Source organism: Nothobranchius furzeri, chromosome 15, assembly GCF_043380555.1.
Source record: "Nothobranchius furzeri strain GRZ-AD chromosome 15, NfurGRZ-RIMD1, whole genome shotgun sequence".
Classification (NCBI taxonomy): Eukaryota; Metazoa; Chordata; class Actinopteri; order Cyprinodontiformes; family Nothobranchiidae; genus Nothobranchius; species Nothobranchius furzeri.
The window spans coordinates 41,828,887-41,848,094 of NC_091755.1; the positions used below are offsets into that span (position 1 = coordinate 41,828,887).

General features: G+C 42.5%; 2 protein-coding genes across 3 annotated transcripts; one reads left to right on the forward strand and one right to left on the reverse strand.

Annotated features, from left to right (window-relative positions):
* Positions 1–2,434: 2,434 nt before the first annotated feature.
* On the reverse strand, positions 2,435–6,633 carry eif4e3 (eukaryotic translation initiation factor 4E family member 3). Its single transcript, XM_015967236.3, has 7 exons — positions 6,136–6,633; positions 4,057–4,129; positions 3,776–3,870; positions 3,635–3,695; positions 3,489–3,555; positions 2,658–2,813; positions 2,435–2,560 (listed from the first exon to the last, which is right to left on the reverse strand). Exons 1-7 carry the CDS (start codon positions 6,285–6,287, stop codon positions 2,514–2,516), a joined length of 651 nt encoding a protein of 216 aa, XP_015822722.1. The 5' UTR covers positions 6,288–6,633; the 3' UTR covers positions 2,435–2,513.
* LOC107390488 (serine/threonine-protein phosphatase 4 regulatory subunit 2-A) lies at positions 6,631–14,787 on the forward strand. Of its 2 annotated transcripts, XM_015967234.3 has the most exons (9): positions 6,631–6,777; positions 7,358–7,439; positions 7,589–7,759; positions 12,089–12,182; positions 12,266–12,303; positions 12,430–12,501; positions 12,669–12,815; positions 12,925–13,166; positions 14,274–14,787. In XM_015967234.3, exons 1-9 carry the CDS (start codon positions 6,744–6,746, stop codon positions 14,555–14,557), a joined length of 1,164 nt encoding a protein of 387 aa, XP_015822720.1. In that variant the 5' UTR covers positions 6,631–6,743; the 3' UTR covers positions 14,558–14,787. The 2 variants fall into 2 exon arrangements, with proteins under 2 accessions (XP_015822720.1, XP_015822721.1); XM_015967235.3 differs by lacking the exon at positions 12,430–12,501.
* The last annotated feature ends 4,421 nt before the right edge of the window (positions 14,788–19,208 follow it).

Below are 19,208 nucleotides of genomic sequence, written 5' to 3' on the forward strand. Positions count from 1 at the left end.
AGCCCAGTGTTTTCAAAACAGTGACCCAAATCCAAGGTGTGTTCGAGTGTCAGTCCGTCAGTTCGTTCTGCAGAGGCTTTTAGATGTCTAACACAAACACAGAGGTTAACAAAGTGCTTGATTTTGGGCAGAAGCAAAGACAAAATAATAATAGTCACAGCACAACACATCTGCCACAAACATATGAACTAACATAAACGGTTGCATACATTTCATAGAATCACGCTGTTTTGTGCACTGAGGTTACTTTATTGAAGCAAACCCTTAATCATCATATTATGGTAAAAATGTGCAATATGCTGCTAACAAATTAAGCATTACGGCATACTAAGGATTTTCATTGTTGAGATCAGGTAACAGTTGTCTGGCTGCAAACACACAAAGATGTTTTCTAGAGGAGCTCTATTGTGCAGCCAGGAAAAGACTTGCTTGATGAAGCTCAGCTGGGTCTTAAAGGTGTGGAACACTCATTTAATCAATGCATCTGCAGTGGCCTCTATACGAATGAATGCCTGGTTCATGCTTCTCCGTCAGCTCCGCATGGGACAGACCGCACGGATTGACGGAAGCGTTTTGCTTTCATACTTCTCCGTCTCCTGGAGAGTGTTGCAAAGCAGTTCCTCGGCAGGACAACAGAGGGCGTAGCGCTGTTCTGTGGTATCCTACCTTGTTCTATAAAGTTTAAGAAAAAAAATGTATCGGTCCAAGATAGTGTGTTTATATTGTGTTTTTTGTGTATATAAGAGACTTTTAACACGGACATATTTGTCTCTCATTCTCCCACCTCTTCATGCGCTCCCCACCTCTAAACCCACGTTTCCTGTCATTTCCGTCCACAAATAAAACGCTTGCTGCGCATCTTTTCACTCCTCCAGTCACGGGAGAATGAAACGTTCATATTTTTAGAGTTTTTTCGCGAGGTATCCTTCAAGCTGCTCCGTGTCTGCCACTAGTTATCCTCGGCTCTCTTTGCAATGGCAGCGCTGTAAACAACAGCGGCGTCCTGACCAATCACAAGCTTGCGTAATCCGTCTCGTTCGACGGATGTTTAAAAAAGTGGGCTCGACTCCGTACGTACTTGCGTGCCTGCCGGAGCCCTACGCAGGGACGGATAATGGCGTTGCGTGTCTCCGCACTGACGCAGACGGAGAAGCATAAATCAGGCTTTAGTCGTACTCTGTGGGGAAGCCTGGTGCACCATTCTCAGGAACTAGAAGTGAGCCAGATCAGAGGAGAGCTTCAGATGGCAGGATCTGGAGTCTTACTTCCTGATACTTGGACATCTCCCCTCTGATTGGATAACAGCAATGCGACTCTACTGCTGATTCTGTTTGCTCTGCAACATTGATGTTTCATCTCCACAAATGACTCAAACCTGAAAGAGTTCTGCTGTGTGGTGGAGTTGTTAATGCTAGCAGTTAGCTTCTATTAGCCGAGACGTTCTCTGCTGTTTCCTGGACACTAAACCAACAACAGCCTTCTCTGTCGTGAGTCAAGATGGGTGAGTCCATGAATGTTTAGAGACAGTGTGACGTAAATCTGTCAGGCTTTTCTAATCCTAGAGTTTCACCGCCTGTTTTCTATCAGGAGCTAATGTAGGAGATAGGTGTAGGAGACTATTTTCATGTTCAGCCTGCATGTTAACTCAGTGAGACCCATTATAATCAGAAATATGATTTAAAAAATGGTTTTTGTTGTGCTCCACATCTTTAAATTCAGTACAGGCTCAGTTACCTGCACACATTATATGAGGGCACGTCTAAAAAGGAACTGCTTCTATTTCATAAAATGTCACAGTATAAAACATGAAAAAATCTGAAAATAAAATCTAATTCACATTGTTTATGCTTTTGATGCTAATAACTTTCTCAAAGATGTCAGTGGTGCTTACGACTGTACTGTCCCAGAACAAGTGATAATGCTAGGGTAGGGCTGGGTGATATGGCCTAAAATCAATATCACGATATATTGAGGATTTCACCTCGATAACGATAAATGGACGATAACTGCAGGTGTGTGCAGAAACAAAAGTTGTCCACTAGATGGGGCTGTCACGTGTAATACGTTAAAGGTATAGCAATCGATGTTTCTGAATTTCAGGAAAGGACCGCCCTCTCCACGTTGAGCAACACTCTCGCAGCGCCTGTTTACAAGTAGCTGCCAGCCGTAATGTGTAATAAGAGGCTCTAAAAACAGCATGCAGAACGTTTGCTTACCTCTCGAACAGAAAACCGGCAACGGCGGCGTCTGTGGGGAGCGGACTGGACCGCGTTAGCCTCTTCCTGATTTCCATGAGAGTGCGGGGGTGCACAGAGTATGCACGCACAGGAAGTGAAAACTAACCCAGGATTGGCTTCACCAGAAATTGACATTTTTGCGGACCAATGGTTGACGTGATCCACCCGGAAGAAAAACATCGATCGCTATAGGTTTAAGATGAACTAAACAGCTTTTTGATGGTACAGATGGGATCAGTAGAAAACAACACTGTAAACCTCAAAGCCTTTGGTGTGTTAATGTCTGGTTCGACCTCCTTCAAAAGCATGGTGCTCCTTATGAGCTGGAACAAATAGAGCAAATACAAAAGTATATAAGCAAATAGCTCAATTTTATGAGGTTTTCTTATGTTTGCATTTTCAATAAGAGGAGAAACTCACGCTTGTAAAACACAGCTTTAAAAGGGGTTTGTGGAAGGAGCTCGGTGATCTTTTCCAAGATATTTGATTCATTGGCACAGGAAGCGTTCCCATTCCAAACCTGAACAATGTCGTCTCTGTCTCGAACACTAACGCTGACTCCTACCACTTCATCCTCTGTAAACACAAAGCCAGAAAACAAGGTAGATGAGGTGTCTTTGAGCTGCACTAAACACTATCACAATATCTTACAACACTGGTTTAAATTGTGGGTTTCTGGCAGGTGATTATTCTGACATGTGGAGTTCCACATGGATTTGTGTTTGTGACAGTATTTTTCACTTCATGGAATACATGTTTTTGACAGAATAGGATAAACGTTCATCTATATGCAGATGATACTCAGTTGTAATTCAGAGCCAGATGAAATTTACCAAACAAAGAGACTATTGTTCATTCTTAAACAAAAACATTTTTTTTCTTAATTTTAACCATATTTGGACCAGAATGGGTCACTTAACTTGCACATAAGTTTTTTTTTTTTTTTTAAACAACAGAGAACTCACGTTTGCCTTTTTGGTTCCTAGATTTCTAAAAAAGTTGAATGTGAAGCAGAATCATTCAGCTCTCTTACATAATCAGTGTGGGTGTTGAGGGCACACGTCTTTATCATTATTCATTAAAGCATTTTTCTATGGGGTAGATCCTCTTAACTGTCACCAGCTTGATACAAACTTTTGTTTTACTATGTTTTACTGATTCGTTTTCTAAATCTGACCTTCTACGTTATCGTTGGATTATGGTACTTTGTTCTCCATCAGCATTTACATCATCATCTGTATAGACATTTACCTGAGGAACAATAATCACTGAACTGTTCTCCAATAGTAGCCAGCAGAAGCTCTTTCCACACAGAAGACTGTCAATATGAAAAATAGATATGTATTAAAAAGGAAAAGCATGCCTAGTGCCTATTTAAATAAAGTTATCACACTTACTGTGCACTCTTTGGGCACTTTCATTTTCCAAACACCACCTTTGGCATTGCTTTCTTCTTCCCTGTTTGCAAACCAATGAACAAAATTACACACCATTTACTCCCTAAAATACAACAGAAACAACTTAATTGTGTGACTTACCAGAGAGGTTTTCTTTCCCCCCTCATCAGATGATAGCTGCATCTCAGAGGTAGGCTGGAGACACTTGGTATGTTGTTGTAAACTCTCCAGAAGTTCTAAACCAGAGCCAAGGTGAGGAGGTGAAACGGATTATTTTGCAAACGTTGGCCTCAGTGCCAGACGTAATCGGGCTTCTCTTGTTCTGGATCACACACTCACCCACGTGAAAGACTAATTTAATATACATAACCTGGTTTGCTACTTCTTTGGAGCGTTGTTTCAGGACTGTAAAGACATCCTACCTGGACAGTCTCCACGGTGTAGATCTTTTTCAGGTTTGACTCACACTCAGCTGCTGTTGTTCCTGGTAGAGATCTAAAGAGGGGAACACATTTGTTCTAATTTCAGATGTTTCTTCTTTTCCTCCAGAGCTACATTTATCAGACAGAGCAGCGCTTCCCTCTGTGCGGACATGCTGGGGTGGCGATTGGGGAATCAGATGACAAATGTGCCAGTAAACAATAGGGATGCACCGATGGATCGGCATTTGATCCCAATCGGCCGATAGCGCCCCTATCGGTTTTGATCGGAGTTTTCAAAATAGATCAAAGCAGACCGATCAGGTAGGGTTGTCACGGTAACCGGTGTAGAGGTAAACCCCGGTAAAAAAAGTTGACAATAATAATAACCATCTTGTTTTTAAAAATATATATATTATCTCGGTGGATTACCGTGGCTGCGGTGTAGGCGCGGTGACCCTTACCAGCCACCGTATCATCTGCTGAAGTTGCTGGTGGCACATGCGCACTTTGTTGTTTACAACCAAAACTTTCTTGAAGCTAAAGCTGAAATAATGGCCAAAGGAGGAGACGGCAGCCCTCAGGACATTTATTATCCCTCAAAGAAGACAAAGTGGGAAGTATGGGCATGTTTTGGATATATGAAGAATGCCGAGGGACAGTTTATAGAAGACGGCTATCCTGTTTGCAGCACGAGCAGAAAAAGTGTCTGTGAAAGGCAGCAACGCTTCAAATCTCATGACACATCTGCGTGACCATCACCCACAACTCTACAGTCAACGCAAGGCAAGCTAACGTTAGCGTTTTAGCTAAAATGCGTGATCCGAGGATTTGGGTTGAGGGAGAATTCAATGAGTCGCTCTATAAAGCAGCCGCAGCGCCGCTACCTGCATATAAACCGTGTCGCAGACACCGCCATGTTGAAATGACGCTATGCATTACGGGGCTCCCAGGGGCAGATAAGAGTTGGTCTCTCTCCGAGAATAATTATGAATTTAACAACGATTACTGCCTGATGACATTTTCCCACATCTGCAAAGCTCACTGGAAGGACACAAACCGAGGACGATATTTTCCTGATATAGGGTTTATTACTCAAGTAAGGGTAAAAAAGTATCTGATTAGAAGGCTACTTGAGTACTGAGTATCATCTGATCTAATATTTTTAAAATGATGACATCAAACAGACAAAAAATAAGAAGTTATGGGCAAATATTGGTATTTTAAAGACTAAAGGGAAAAAATGTAAACAAATAAACAACTTAATCACAAAATAACACATTTTAGGCAAAATTTAGACACAAACTGAGGACAATATTTCCTGATATACAGGGTTTATTTAATTGTGTGAAAATGTAGCACATTAAAAAAAAATACCACGATAATACCGAAAACCGTGGTAATTTTGGTCACAATAACCGTGAGGTGAAATTTTCACACCGTGACAACCCTAATACAGACCATTTTAGATTAGGTTACATTTCCTTTATTCCCAGATTATGTAGTTTGTAGCAATCATTATAATGTTGTAGAACATTTCTGGCCAATCCACGTGATCGGTATCGGTATCAGCATTCTTTGATATCGGTATCGGCAGCAAAAAACCTGATCGGTGCATCCCTAGTAAACAACACTGACCCCATTGGAACACCACCACCCCTGTGATTACCACACACCGCGCCTGTTGTAGCTTGTGATCAGCTCTGTCATGATTACTAACGTGTGTCTTCACTTTAACTCTCTCCACTCATCCCCTGAACACAAGCAAGAACAACCGGCAAGTTGAGAATCAGCAGGGCTTAAAACCTCACTGACCTGATTTATGATGTTCAACCTTCCAGTCGTAATTTCACCTTAAAGACTTGATCTTTCTAAGTTAAACTCTGTTTTAGACAGAAACCAAAAGCTGTTGATTCATTACAAATTTTATTATAACGGTTTAAACGTTTTTTTTTTAATCCAGACCTATTCCAGGCTCATCACCTTTACTCTTTGTTCTACGGAATAGTTACTCACAATGAGAATACAGTGGGAGGAGAATACATCATTTATTATAATAATAATAAGTAAACACTGTCTTACCTATCGAGCCAGAAGGTCCATGGTGAATGTAGAGGCAGGGTGTCCCTTTCGCTGTTGTGTGGAATGATTCCTAAATCTCTTTGGCTCACGTGGATGTTTTTCTCCTGACTGGATGGTGAGCTCAGCTGGATTCCAGCAACAGGAACTTCCATTATTGCTTACAAAAAAAAAACAAAAAATCATGTGTGAAGACACAGAAGCTAGTAATGCCGCGGTTCACTCTGCGCTGCTATATTTATGCTGGTTTGTTACGTGAAATTAACCACGAGCAGCTGCTGACTCATGGTCGCTTCACCGGTTTTCTTCGTCACAAAAGAAAAAAAAACTGTTGACGTTCCTGCGGTCGGTCTAGAAGTTTCTGTCACCACAGCACACACACATTAAACACTGACCGACTCCGCTCCGCATTAAAGTAAACCGGCGAGGCGATATTTAAACTGTGACGACTTGTGCTAACCACTGGTGTTTTAAAAATCTTTGTTGATCTCAGTCTCTTCCTGTTGAGCACATAACAGCGGGCATGCGCAGTGTCTACCGTCCCTAGCTTTGTTGTGTTGCTAGCTGTGCTGCTAACTAGCAAGTGTTTCCTGCCTCTGTGACTGTGAGCGATGGACATCGACGCCTTGCTGGAAGCGTTTCAAGGTAATGTTCACATTTATCTGAAGGAGTGGTTTATCTTTAGGGTTGAATTATTTTGCAACCGGTTTTATCTCCTCGTTAAAATAGTATGCCACTTGCTATCTACGTTTACGTCCGAATCATAGCTCACTATCAATAACTACCGTTTAAAAGACCCACAGGACGTGTGAACTTCAGCCTCTACTTGTATTGGTTACTTCAGAATTATTTCTTGCTAGAAATTCTTCTGCTGCGTTTATTTCTTCAGTCATTTCCACATCTGACACTGATTATGTGAAAACTAGCTTAAACATACTGCTAACAATGCAATGCTAAGTTTGTACTTTCTGTGCATAAAATTAAAGCTGTGCGAAACTCGCATATAATGTGAGACATCTGCATTTTTAAAAATAAAACTGTGAAGTTGTCTCATACCCATACTGTTTATAAAACTATTTTGCTGTTATTTGCTAGCATACATCGCCTGGTTCGCTAATAAATGGTTCACTGATTGTGCTGTAAATGGTCTGTCTCATGGTGGATGGTAGATCTGTCAGTCAATGTTAGATTAATTTGTTCCTGTTATCTTTGTGGCTGTTTACAGATTTTGAGAAAAAAGGGAAGAAAGAGAGCTGTCCAGCTCTGGAGCAGTTTCTGCGTCATGTTGCCAAGACAGGACAACCTGTGTGAGTAGAAGCTTTCAAAGCTGACCTGTAACTTTAAGCACAAGCTAAATAGATCCTGGCATGAGTCTGTTGTTACTGTTTAAGAAAGTTAAATAGTTGTCATTGTATTGTCCACGAAAAGTGAACTTCCATTATCATCCATCCTTTAGGATCCCATGGTCTCAGTTCAAATTATATTTTCTGTATAAGTTGGAAAAAGTCATGGATGACTTTCATGCTTCGATGCCAGAACAGAGAGGACTGCGTAACCCTAATGTGGAGTTTGTTCCTTTTGATGAAATGAAAAAAAGGATCTTAAAGATTGTGGATGGGTATAATGGGTAAGTAAAATTCATGATTTACAAATATGCATGATCTTCAAAAAACTAATAAATCACGAAGTTCTGCATACTGGGTTTGATGTGTCTGTAATAATAGGCAGGAATGCATCACCACGACTCATCCGTGGCTGCAATTCTGACAGAACAATTATTTTTCACATTTGTTGCACAACTATTTATGGAGCCAAGCCTCTGTGTTGTTGTTGACTCTTGACTATAGACTAAACAGGTGACAGCAGCTTGAACTGAGCCTGAGAAGTGTAGCATGTTTGTTAAAACTTATGACTAAAGTTTAGGATGTTTCTAAACAAGCTTGTTTATTCTGCTATATTTATCCAACTGCCTCTCACTACATAACATTTAACAGTAGTTGGGTCACAGTACAAAGACACTGAGCCACCAGTTTTAATATTTTTCCTCTTGAGATATAACTGAAATCTTGTTATGTGACCGTGTTTGGCCCAAAATGGTTTGACGAGAACATAGGGAGGGGGGGTTAGTTTGAGATCCTTACTACTTTTGTATGTTTTCTCATTGCAGAAGTTAGGAGTTTAAGCTTAAATTTAAATATGCATGCTACTAGCTCAGAGGATAGAATCAGGAAACACGTGGATGTCATAATTGCAACGCTTAACGCTAACCTTTACCAAACAATAACATGGTTATGTTATCAAGAAGTAGGGTAGATTTGCAAGAATAAGTCTATAAACCTTTGGTATGGATTTCTGCAAAACTTGGTCATTACATGTGATCTGATCTTGATCTAAGTCACGACAATAGACATCACAGTCTGCTTAAAGTGACAATGTGTATTTTCCCTGGCGATAGGGGGAAGTATATATCTAAATCATTGCAAGCAAGCTTTATTTTGTGTTTGAGTAAGACCTTACCAATGGATGGCCATTAGGGTCAAAAATCCCTGGGAGCGCAACCTCCAGGACAACGGAAGAAGCACATCAGACTCCCGTTCATCACTGGCAGCAAGTGAAGAGGTAAATGTGGGAACCAAAAATGTTTATGAATGGCCAAAATTTTGTAACCGTTTGTTAGGGATGTACATAGTTAACAGGTTAATTGCCGTAACCGGGTAAAATAGTTTTCCCTGCCAGCTGAGCTCACGTTCATCTGCTGTTCATGGGTGTAATATATATTTTTGCCACCAGAGGGCGCCACTATCAAAACCATAAAAGAAGAGCTGTCACATGATCACATAAATATTGAAAAATGAAGTGGTTAGGAAAAGGCACAGCGTGGGATCATTTTATTTTTGCTCGTTAAACCGAGGCCAACATCAGACGGCCGAGCTTGGAAACGCGGAAATAAAGCAGCGCAGAGCAACAGAGCTGCTTGGTGTCTGCCTCCTCCACTTTGTTTGGTAAATTAAAGAAACTTCTGTGTAATCATTTAGTTTGATGTAAGGAAAATAAAGTGTTTTTTTAAGTGTGGCCTCCGAGTATTAACCCACTGTTCAATGGCTCCAATAACCGATTAAAACGTTCATCCCTACCGTTTGTCACAAATCAGTAAATATTTTTTGTCCTCACGGGCTCCTGTAGAAGGAAACACGGCGTCACCCAGAGACCTAGACCCACTCCCGTGTATTTTAGACCTGATTTTTATGGTTCTAGGTTACAAAGCAGCCAGTCTTTTCAACACCTGAACATCATTTATATCATTTTAAATATTTCGATGTTGCCTCTTTTAAATCTTGTTTAAAAACACTTTTTTTCTGATTTGGCCTTTGGACTGTGTTTTATGACCGTGTCTGTGATTATATTTGTTGATCTTATTGTTTGCTTTATCCGTTTTTGCTTTATTGTGTTGCAATGTATTTTAAGGGAAGCCCTTTTGCCAGCTCTCATGCTGTGTGTAAACGTGCTGTACAAATAAACTGGTATGGACACTTCCATAGATTAATGGTAACAACGACACATCGTCTCTATACTGATACCACACAAATGACTGTTTCCATGTTTTTATTGAACACACCGTGTAAACATCTCGCAGTGCAGATGTGAACCCCCAGACTAATGACATCTCCAAGAGCCAATTGGAGTCAGGTCTCAGCCAACTGGAGTCCAATCAATGAGATGACTTTGGAGGTGTTGGTTAAAGCTGGCCTGCCTTATAAAAAACACCAGTTTTGAGTTAGGTTTTCTCAAGAAGCGTTGCCTGATGTGAAGGATGCCTCACACACAAAAAGTCTCAGAAGACCTTCAATTAAGGCCCTGTCCACACGTAGCCGGGGATCTGCCAAAACGTAGATATTTTTCTACGTTTTGGCCTGTCATCCACACGAAAACGGATCTTTTTAAAAACTCCGGCCAAAGTGAAGATCTGCGTTTTCTCCGTTTTGGGTGTCTGCGTGTGGACAGACAAAACCGGAGTTTTAAGGTCCGCAACGTCACTTTCCGCGACAAAAAAATGCTGACATCACGTGTGCGACCTGTGTTTACACTAGCCGACAGCATGGACGCCCTCAGAGCTGCGCTCGCTTTATCAATTGTCCAAGCGCTTTTTGCTTGTTTGTGTTTGCAAGAGGAATTACTGCTCCTTGCGGAAGACCACAGACGAAGGACGAGGTTAAGAACGGGGGAAGTACTGCCGCCTACAGGTCTGGCATGTCCTTAACAACGTATTTATCCGGGTACGTGTGGACAGAGTTCTTTTTTTTTAAACGAGGTGGTGTGGATGCAAGTTTTTGGAGGGGTGGATATTCATTTAAAAAAAAAACCCGACTACGTGTGGACTAGGCCTAAGAATTGTTGACTTGCATAAAGCTGGAAAGAGTTACTTTTCAAAGTATCTCCAAAGGCGTTGATGCTCATGAGTCCACAGTAAGACAAGCTGTCTATAAATGGAGAAAGTTCAGCACTGCTGCTGCTCTCCCTAGAAATGGCGGTCCTGTAAAGGTGGCCACATGAGCACAGCGCTGAATGCTCAATGAAGTGAAGAAGAATCCTTGCGTGTCAGCTGAAGACTTACAAAAATCTCCAGCATGTGCGAACGTCCCCGTTGGCGAATCTACGATTCCACAGCAGCAGCGGCAAAATATTCTGTAGACGAATGAAACCAAAGTTGAGTTGTCTGGCAGAACTACACAACAGTGTGTGGAGAGAGAGAGAGGCACAGCACACCAACATCAAAACCTCATCCCAACTGGGAATGTGGTGGTGGGGCATCATGGTTTGGGGCTGCTTTGCTGCATCAGGGTCTGGATAGGTTGCCATTATTAAAGGAAAAATTTATTCCCAAGTTTATCAAGACATTTGCAGGAGAACTTGCGGTCTGTCCACCAGCTGAAGCACAACAGAAGATGGGTGATGCAACAGGACGAAGTAAACCAACTACAGAACGGCTTAAACACCAGAAAATACCATACCATACCATCTTTATTTATAAAGCACATTTAAAAACGGCATGGCAGCCGACCAAAGTGCTGTACAGAATAAAAAGTAAAAACACAATATAAAACAATACAGAGTCAACAATAAAATGCCCAACAAGGCAGATAATTACAGTCAATAAAAAGACATATAATAAAATAATAAAAGTCAGGGATGCGCCTTCTGGGGTGGCCCAGTCGGAGTCCTGACCTCAGCCCGATTGAGATGCTGTGGCATGACCTAAAGAAAGCGATTCACACCAGACATCCCAAGAATATCGCTGAACTAAAACCATCAGGTCGACGGTACAGGTCACATAAAACCAGGTCAAACAGATTCAGGGATAGCTTCTTTCCCAGGGCGATCTCTATAGTAAATAAGCATAAAACAATTAAAACTGCTTAGCGACTGTCAAGGTCACCGTCAACTATTATGCTGCTATTCTAATGCCATTTTTTACATAATATTTTAGCTGCTATTCTGTATATATTGTACTTACTATTGTTTTGTTTTAGGGGACCTTTTATATTTGTAAGTATTATTGTATTGCGCACCAAGGGAGTGGCACTCCAATTTTGTTGTATCCTGTACAATGACAATAAAGGCTATTATTATTATTATTTTGTAAGGAAGAATGGTCAAGCATGACTCCAGGCCGTCGTGCAGGTCTGATCTGCATCTAGGAAACGTTTGGTTGAAGTTATCGCTGCCAAAGGAGGTTCAACCAGTTATTACATCCTAGTGTTCACACACTTTTTCATGTTGTCATGCCAAACACTGTTGTGGTAGTTTTTAATACTCTGAAGAGCTGAACATTCAGTAATATTTACACGTCTGTTTTCCGTTAGCCCTCCAGCTCCGATAGGATTCAGATCCAGAGGTGATGCTGGTGTTCTGGTGATCACGTGTTTCTTACGGTTGGCGCGTTTCGTTGCTTTTCCAGAATTCCATTCACCATCCAGCGTCTGTGTGAGCTGCTCGTGGACCCCAAGCAAAATTATTCAGGTTCAGACAAGTTCCTCAGAGGTCTGGAAAAGGTGACACCCATACAGTAGTCTTGTCTGCAAACCCATTCTTTTATGATGCCTTTCATTACAACACGCATGCTTGTTTGTTGCAGAATGTGATGGTGGTGAGCTGTACGTACCCCGCATCAGAGTAAGTACATCCTCTCTCTAGTGTTGGACCCCTCCCTTCTCCTCTACTAGCTGCAGATTTTATAATAATTGTAAAATTACAACTACAAGCGAGAGTTATTGTTGTGCCTTTTTACTTGTTTCAAAGGAAAAATGGAGGTTTGAGTGTCAACAGAGTGAATGGAGTGATGTTTCCTGGTTACTCCCACTATTCAGACAGGTGGGAATACTGTAGCTGTCAGTAATTTAATAGCATCATTTCTTGTACCAAGTAGGATAAAGACAGGGCGGAGGAAGGCTGGTTCTACCTTACTCGTCAGATTTAGTCTCATTATGCTGATTTTGTCTAGCTTGTGATGTTACTTTTGGTTTTTTATTATTTTGCAGTCAGAATGTGAATGGACCAGGCACGCCCAAAACACTCAACAGAACAAAACTGTTGCTGTCAACCTCACTGTCCACAAATGGGCTCCCAGACTGTCCAGTCAGCAAGGAGCCCGACCCGACCGCTGATGTGGAGGAGCACCGTGAGAGGTAAGTGTGCTCGGCTAATTTCCTCCACGTTCACATCATGCTAGGACCACGGTTTAGCCAGGAAACACGGCTTAGGCCGTGCTCACAGTCGATTTCGTGTTGTTGGCAGTGAAGTGCCGCTGTCAGAAGATGAGATGAAACCAAAAGGTGGAATAAAGAACAGACACGAAGAGGAGAGGTGTGACGGTGATGAACAAGACACCAAGAGGCTGAAGTTAGCTGAAAATGAAGAGGACGAATCAAAAGGCAAAGAAAGTGAATCGTCTTGCCATGAAGAACCAGGCAGCTCGCTACAGTCGCAGGAGTCATCAGAAGCTTCTGGTTCCTCACCCAGTGATACGGACCGTCCTGGTGAGTGATGCTCAGGCTGAAGCACGCCGACTGACTCGGTGCGCAAGGAAAGGACTTCAGATACGCTAGTCCTACCTGCTAGCTAGCTAGCTAAATGATTGAATGTAATCTCGCCCCGTCATAAGTTCTTGCAGGATCAACTTCATACAGGGTATCCGCGGGTCCTTTAAAAAGTCTTAAATTTACTTTTCCAAATTTAAGGCCTTGAAAATCCTTAAAAATGACAAATAATCCTTAAATACAGTTTCCAAAGGTCTTAAATTACCAAAGACCCAATAAACTAGATTATTTTATTTCTATGACATTTTCGTGAATTTCAGCATTTTTTGTGTACGATGTTGCCGTAAGCGGAACCGTACACATTCAGTTGGTTGTGAAAGGGGGCTATTTTTAGATGAGCACGTTAGCTGGTTAAGCTAGTGGGAGCTTGCGCCATGGAGAAGTGCAAGTTTAATGGTAACTGGATGGCTAATCCCACGTTCGCGACGTGGTTAGCGCCGGTTCCAGGCAATAGCTGGAAATTATAGCTTAAAATTAATTTTAAAAATTAGCTTAAATTTGGATCTGGATCGAAAGGAGTCAGTTGAGGTGGTTTGGGCATCTGGCCAGGATGCCTCCTGGACGCCTCCATGGGGAGGTGTTTCGGGCATGTCCTGCCGGCAGGAGGCCGCCGGATCGACCCAGGACACGTTGGAGAGGTTACATCTCCAATCTGGTCCGGGAACGCCTTGGGGTCCTGCCGGAGGAGCTGGTGGAGGCGGCCGGGGAGAGGACGGTCTGGTGCTCCCTAGTTGGGATGCTGCCCCCATGACCCGGACCCGGATAAGCAGAGGAAGACGACGACAAGCTTAAATTTGGTCAAAGTGGCCTTAAAAAAGGTCTTAAAAAGTCTTAAATTTGGCTCCCTTAAACCTGCTGATACCCTGTCATAACATTCTAAAAGTTTGTAAATATGAAACACCATCCCAGGGACTGTAGGGACGTTTTAAACCTGTCGGTCAGCTATGAAGTTAAAACCGTGATGTAGCCTCTCAGACCATCAACACAGAACAGTCCAGTGCCCAGAGACTGGTGGTAAACCTTACGGTGCACCTGCTGTCTCCTCAGAGCAAAGCCACACACGGACCGAAGCAGCTGAGAGGGACGAGGGCTCGACTCAGAGCAGAACTGCCCCCAATATCCACGGCGTCAGCCCAGTGGATCCGTCGGAGCAGTCGGCTCCGTCAGAGACCGACACAAGCTTGGAGCAGGACAGTGAGGAGTGTAACAGTAGCAGCTGTGACAGAGACGAGCAGGTCTCTTCTTCCAGTAGTTCCCCTGACGTGTCAGAGGGTGGCGCCGACATTTCAGACCTGGAGAACACGACCAACGAAGCCCAGCACACCAACTGACTCTTTTTCTACACTATGATACAACCCCAAGGGTTAATTTTGTAGCACTGCGGACCTCTAGGCTTCAGGACCAAGAGCCACCTGGACCTGGAAACGGTTCCTCTCAGCTTCTCACGGTCCCGTGGTCAGCTGGTCTTTAAACTGGAAGAAGATGATTTGAATGAAGTGATGGTGACTGCCTTTTTCACAATTAACTCAAATGTTTTCTACATTTTTTCCTTAACTTTTTTATCTAAAGTCATAATTTAATCTTGTTTATGTATCCTGGTACTTCGTTGGCCCTTTGACCTTTAGTTCCCACGGAGCACAGTGGTTTCATCTTTTTATTTTTGAGATCTTTTTCTGGGTGAATGAGCACGTCTGTCTTTGAGGATGTGAAGAATTTATGTTTATGTTTTTATCTGAAGCAAACTCCATTAACACTTGTTAGCTTTGACCCCTGACAGACGCATGAAGCTAGCAGGACGCGGTAGTGACCCCACTTAGAGCCCTGCACTGAAGCCCTAGGCCCGCGGGTCGGCCCGAGGGCCGGGCTTCGGGCCAACGACTGTGTAATTACCTCGGACACGGGCCGGGCGCCTTTATTTTTAATCGAATTCATAAAAGAAAAACCACTTGAACGCAGCAGCACCTGCCTGCTTCTCACGCACCGTTAGCTCAGTTAAGGTGTGTGTGGTTTACAAATGCACCTTTATGAACAAATTCTCAAACTGCTGATTGAAACATGTGCCCCTGTTCTAATCTGCCATTTGATGTCAGAAAACATTCGTTTATTCTCATGAAAACGGCAGCATTCTATTTTTCTGTGAATAAATTCGCTCTGCTGTTAAAAAAATACAGCATTTAATGCTGTTTTTTTCTAACTGCAGAGCGAATTTTCAGAGCGGCAGATTAAATTTACAAACGCTTTATTAATTGGGAACATTTATTTAATCTGCCGCTCTGAAAACGCGCTCTGCAGTTAGAAAATTAGAATGCTGCTTTTTTTTTCTAATTGCACAAGAGTGCATTTTCAGAGCAGATTAAATTTACAAACGCATCCAATTAGTATAGTGTTCGTAAATTTCATCTGCCGCTCGGAAAATACGCTCTGTTAGAAAAAAAAGCTGCGTTGATGCTGGTTTTCTTTCTTTTCTTTTTTTACTGCAGAACGCTTCCCACAGATTAGACTGCTGAGCATCCTATCACGCTAAAACATTATGAAAGGTTAAAAGTCTGGGTCGGGCCAGAGAATCCTGAAAACCTTCTCGGACCGGGTCGGGCTGGGGCTCCGCCCCCTCGGGCCGGGCCAGACACGGGCTCAGATCTTAGGCCCGTGCAGGGCTCTAACCCCACTGGTGAGGCAGAGGTTGGCCCTTTCTGCATCAAACGATTAACACAAGGCACTTGCTCGTTCTTTACATCACACCTTAGCTGTACAACTGTCACTTTTGATCTCTCTAATTTTAACAGCACACATCCGTTTTTGTAGTCTTGTAATACAGGTCCACTGCCGTCGTAAAACTGACTGCTGGCAAGCAAAGGCTTCAGCGTGTACCGTAGTATTCATGGAAAGCAATAAATGCTGAAATTTGAAGTGATGATAAATTATTTGGGGTGTAAGCTGTCCCATGTGACTCCTGGAGACTTGTGTGACTGGACCAGGAATGAAGCTGTTTTTGTGTCATAATCGCAGCCATCCTCTGCAGGGACCCGTTGATGCTTTCACCTTTTTAGGAACGTTTTAAACGGACGTTTTTATATCCTGGGTGTGTTTTACTACGAAACTAAAAGGATGATTTTAAATTCCCAGTAAGAGATTCCCTCTGCACAAATGGTTGTTGCCTTTTGGGAGTTACTAATAACAAACGTGCCTCTGTTGTGTTTTGTCTTTGACTCCTAAAGGAAGTCGGTTTGATAAACAACTTTCCTATAAATGGTGAATGGTTTGTATTTGTGTAGCACCTTCTTAGGGTTCTACCGCCCCGCAGGGCGCGTCAATCAACCATTTACCCGTTCACACGCCGCTGGACAGTGGCCACAGCTGCCCTGGAGTGCCTAACAGAGGCGAGGCCTGCCCAACACTGGCGGCAAGGTGGGTGGTGTCTTGCCCAAGGACACAACAGCAGCATTATCTGGGCAGAGCCAGGATTGAACCTGCAACCTTCCAGTTGCTGGACAACCTGCTCCACCTAACCTGAGTTACCGCTGTGCCTATTCTAGGATGTGGGATCAGTGACTGGGGTTTTCACCATTAAGCTCTTTATTTAGCTTGTTTTAGACGTTTCTAACTCATCCATCATGATAAATGTTAGTCCAGGCTGGCGGCTGTGTTTTAATAAAAATACAGTGATCCCTCGCTACTTCGCAGTTCGTTTATCGCGGATTCACGACTTCGCGGATTTTTTCTTTGGAGCCTTATTCAAGGGAAATTTGCCGATTCGCGGTATTTTTCTATGCGAAATATCAAGAAATTCCTGTTTTTTTCATCAATTTCATCATAAAATGCACTTTTTGTAATAAAATGTAAAAAAAACAAGTAATTTTTTTTCTTGAGTTTTACCCACAAAAAGAGAATGTGATCATACGATAATTCAATATAGTACTGTACTGTAAATATGGTGTCCCTACTTCGCGGATTTTCACCTATCGCGGCCAGGTCTGGAATGCATCTACCGCGATAAACGAGGGATCACTGTACATCTTTGAATGCGGACGTCCATACCTTTCTAGACGAGTGTCACAAAAAAATTTAGAATGCAAACCTTTTATATTTTTAATTAGTTCTGCTCAAGAAAAGGCCTAATAGATCTATTAGTAACAATTTGAACATAAAATATATGAATTTATATCAACAACCACCACGAGAAACTTAATTCCACAATTCTAAAAAACGCTAGCGAGGGCCGCAAATGGCCCCCGGGCCACACTTTGGACCCACCTGAAATAGACATTTAGGAAGTGAGAGCTGCAGGACGTGTGTGACAAACAGAAACTAAAGGTGAATCCTAAAGATTCATTGTGCTAGACCAGAGGCGTGACTCATTTTAATCTCGAGAGGATAACGTCCAGCGACTCTGGTGGCCTTGACACCTCTAAGCAAGATTAACACTATCCCTGCAGTCAGCACATTTCACTGGCCTGGGATAACTGGCCAGACCGTGACTTATACCAGTTCGCTGCTGGGACACAAAATAACTAGAAAATTCCAGTCCAAGTGCCTGACACATTGATGGCGTCCATCATCAGGGGCAAAACCCTTACCTAAGGACCTTAAGGAGATTTTGGCAGGCATGTAAACTGTAATCAGGGCTTCCGGGGGATAAATGAACTCCTAACCAGTGATGAGTCATCAGACTGGAGAACGCCTTCAGAGATGTGCTAAACATGTTTTCCCATGAAGGAGTTAAAAGATCCCATTCTTTCAGTTTTCCATGACACATCAATAAACATATTTCATTTGGCAAACTTTTTTATCTTTGCAAATGTCCGACCAACACATACATATTCAGTGTGAGGGATAATGTGTTTATTTACAGTACATTGTCATCTGGTAGCAAATAGACCATTTAAACAATTACCATTCACCGTGCGGAGAAGAGGGTGTACTCCTCTCACTTCAAGTGCCCAAGTTGGCTTTCTGCTTTAAAATGGCTTCGTGTGGCCCATTTGAAGAGATTGTCTGATGGAGAGACTAATTCTTAATTTCATCAGCATTTTTACCTCCAAAACTCCAGCTGCAGACAGACGGTTGGAGAACGACAAGTTTTGGTTTCTTAAAGTTTGGTGCTTCAGTGTTCTTGGGTCTTAAGATGAAATGTTGCTGCTTTTCACTAAAGTACAAGAATTTCTCAAGTTTCAACGGCTCTTTTTGACAATTCCATTAGTTGTTTTTTTTTTGGGTGTTTTTAAAGCTGGACCTTTGTATACCTCTGGAATTGACCCAGGCATGATGGCGCTCATCGTCTGGACCGAATCCTGACAGGCTGCAGCACATTCTGGTAGAAGTGATGTTTGGCGTTTATCAAAATTTCTCGGCTTCTGTTTTTTCTACCAGCCTCGTGGTCTGGACGGTTTCCTGGCTGATGTTTTTGCCCTCAAACCACTGATAACTCTATACGGTGTGCCATCATCCTGAAAAAGGCATTGTTCATCTCCAAACTGTTGTTGGAGAGCTCTAAAGATTTTCTCTAGGAGGATGTTTTGGTAGTTCTGAGTCCACCCTTGGTTTAAGAATAATCCCACACATGGATGGTCTCCAGATGCTTCACTGTTGGCTTGATGAGACCGATAGGGTCACTCACTTCTGACAAAGGAAATCCACCAGGGAAAATGACTCAGCAGTCTAATCTCTGGACCTTTTCTTAATCTCAGGCTGCACCTGATAACATTCTTAGAGGTAAGGAGCTTCTTTGCTGCCCCTCCTGCCACCAAACCCTCCAGAAGTCTTCTCTTCTTATGCCTGCTTGCTACTGGTGCCCCGATCCCATAGCTGGATCAACTTTAGAAGATGTTCCTTGTGTGTTCTGGCCTTTATTAAGAGCCCTGGGAATTTTTTTTTATTATAAAAGCAGAAGGGATTTTTATTTATTCAGTTACAAAAAAAAAAGTTAATTTTCATGGCAGAAGTGGGACTTAGCGATTACTTCTTAATGGACATTTCTCTCTTTAG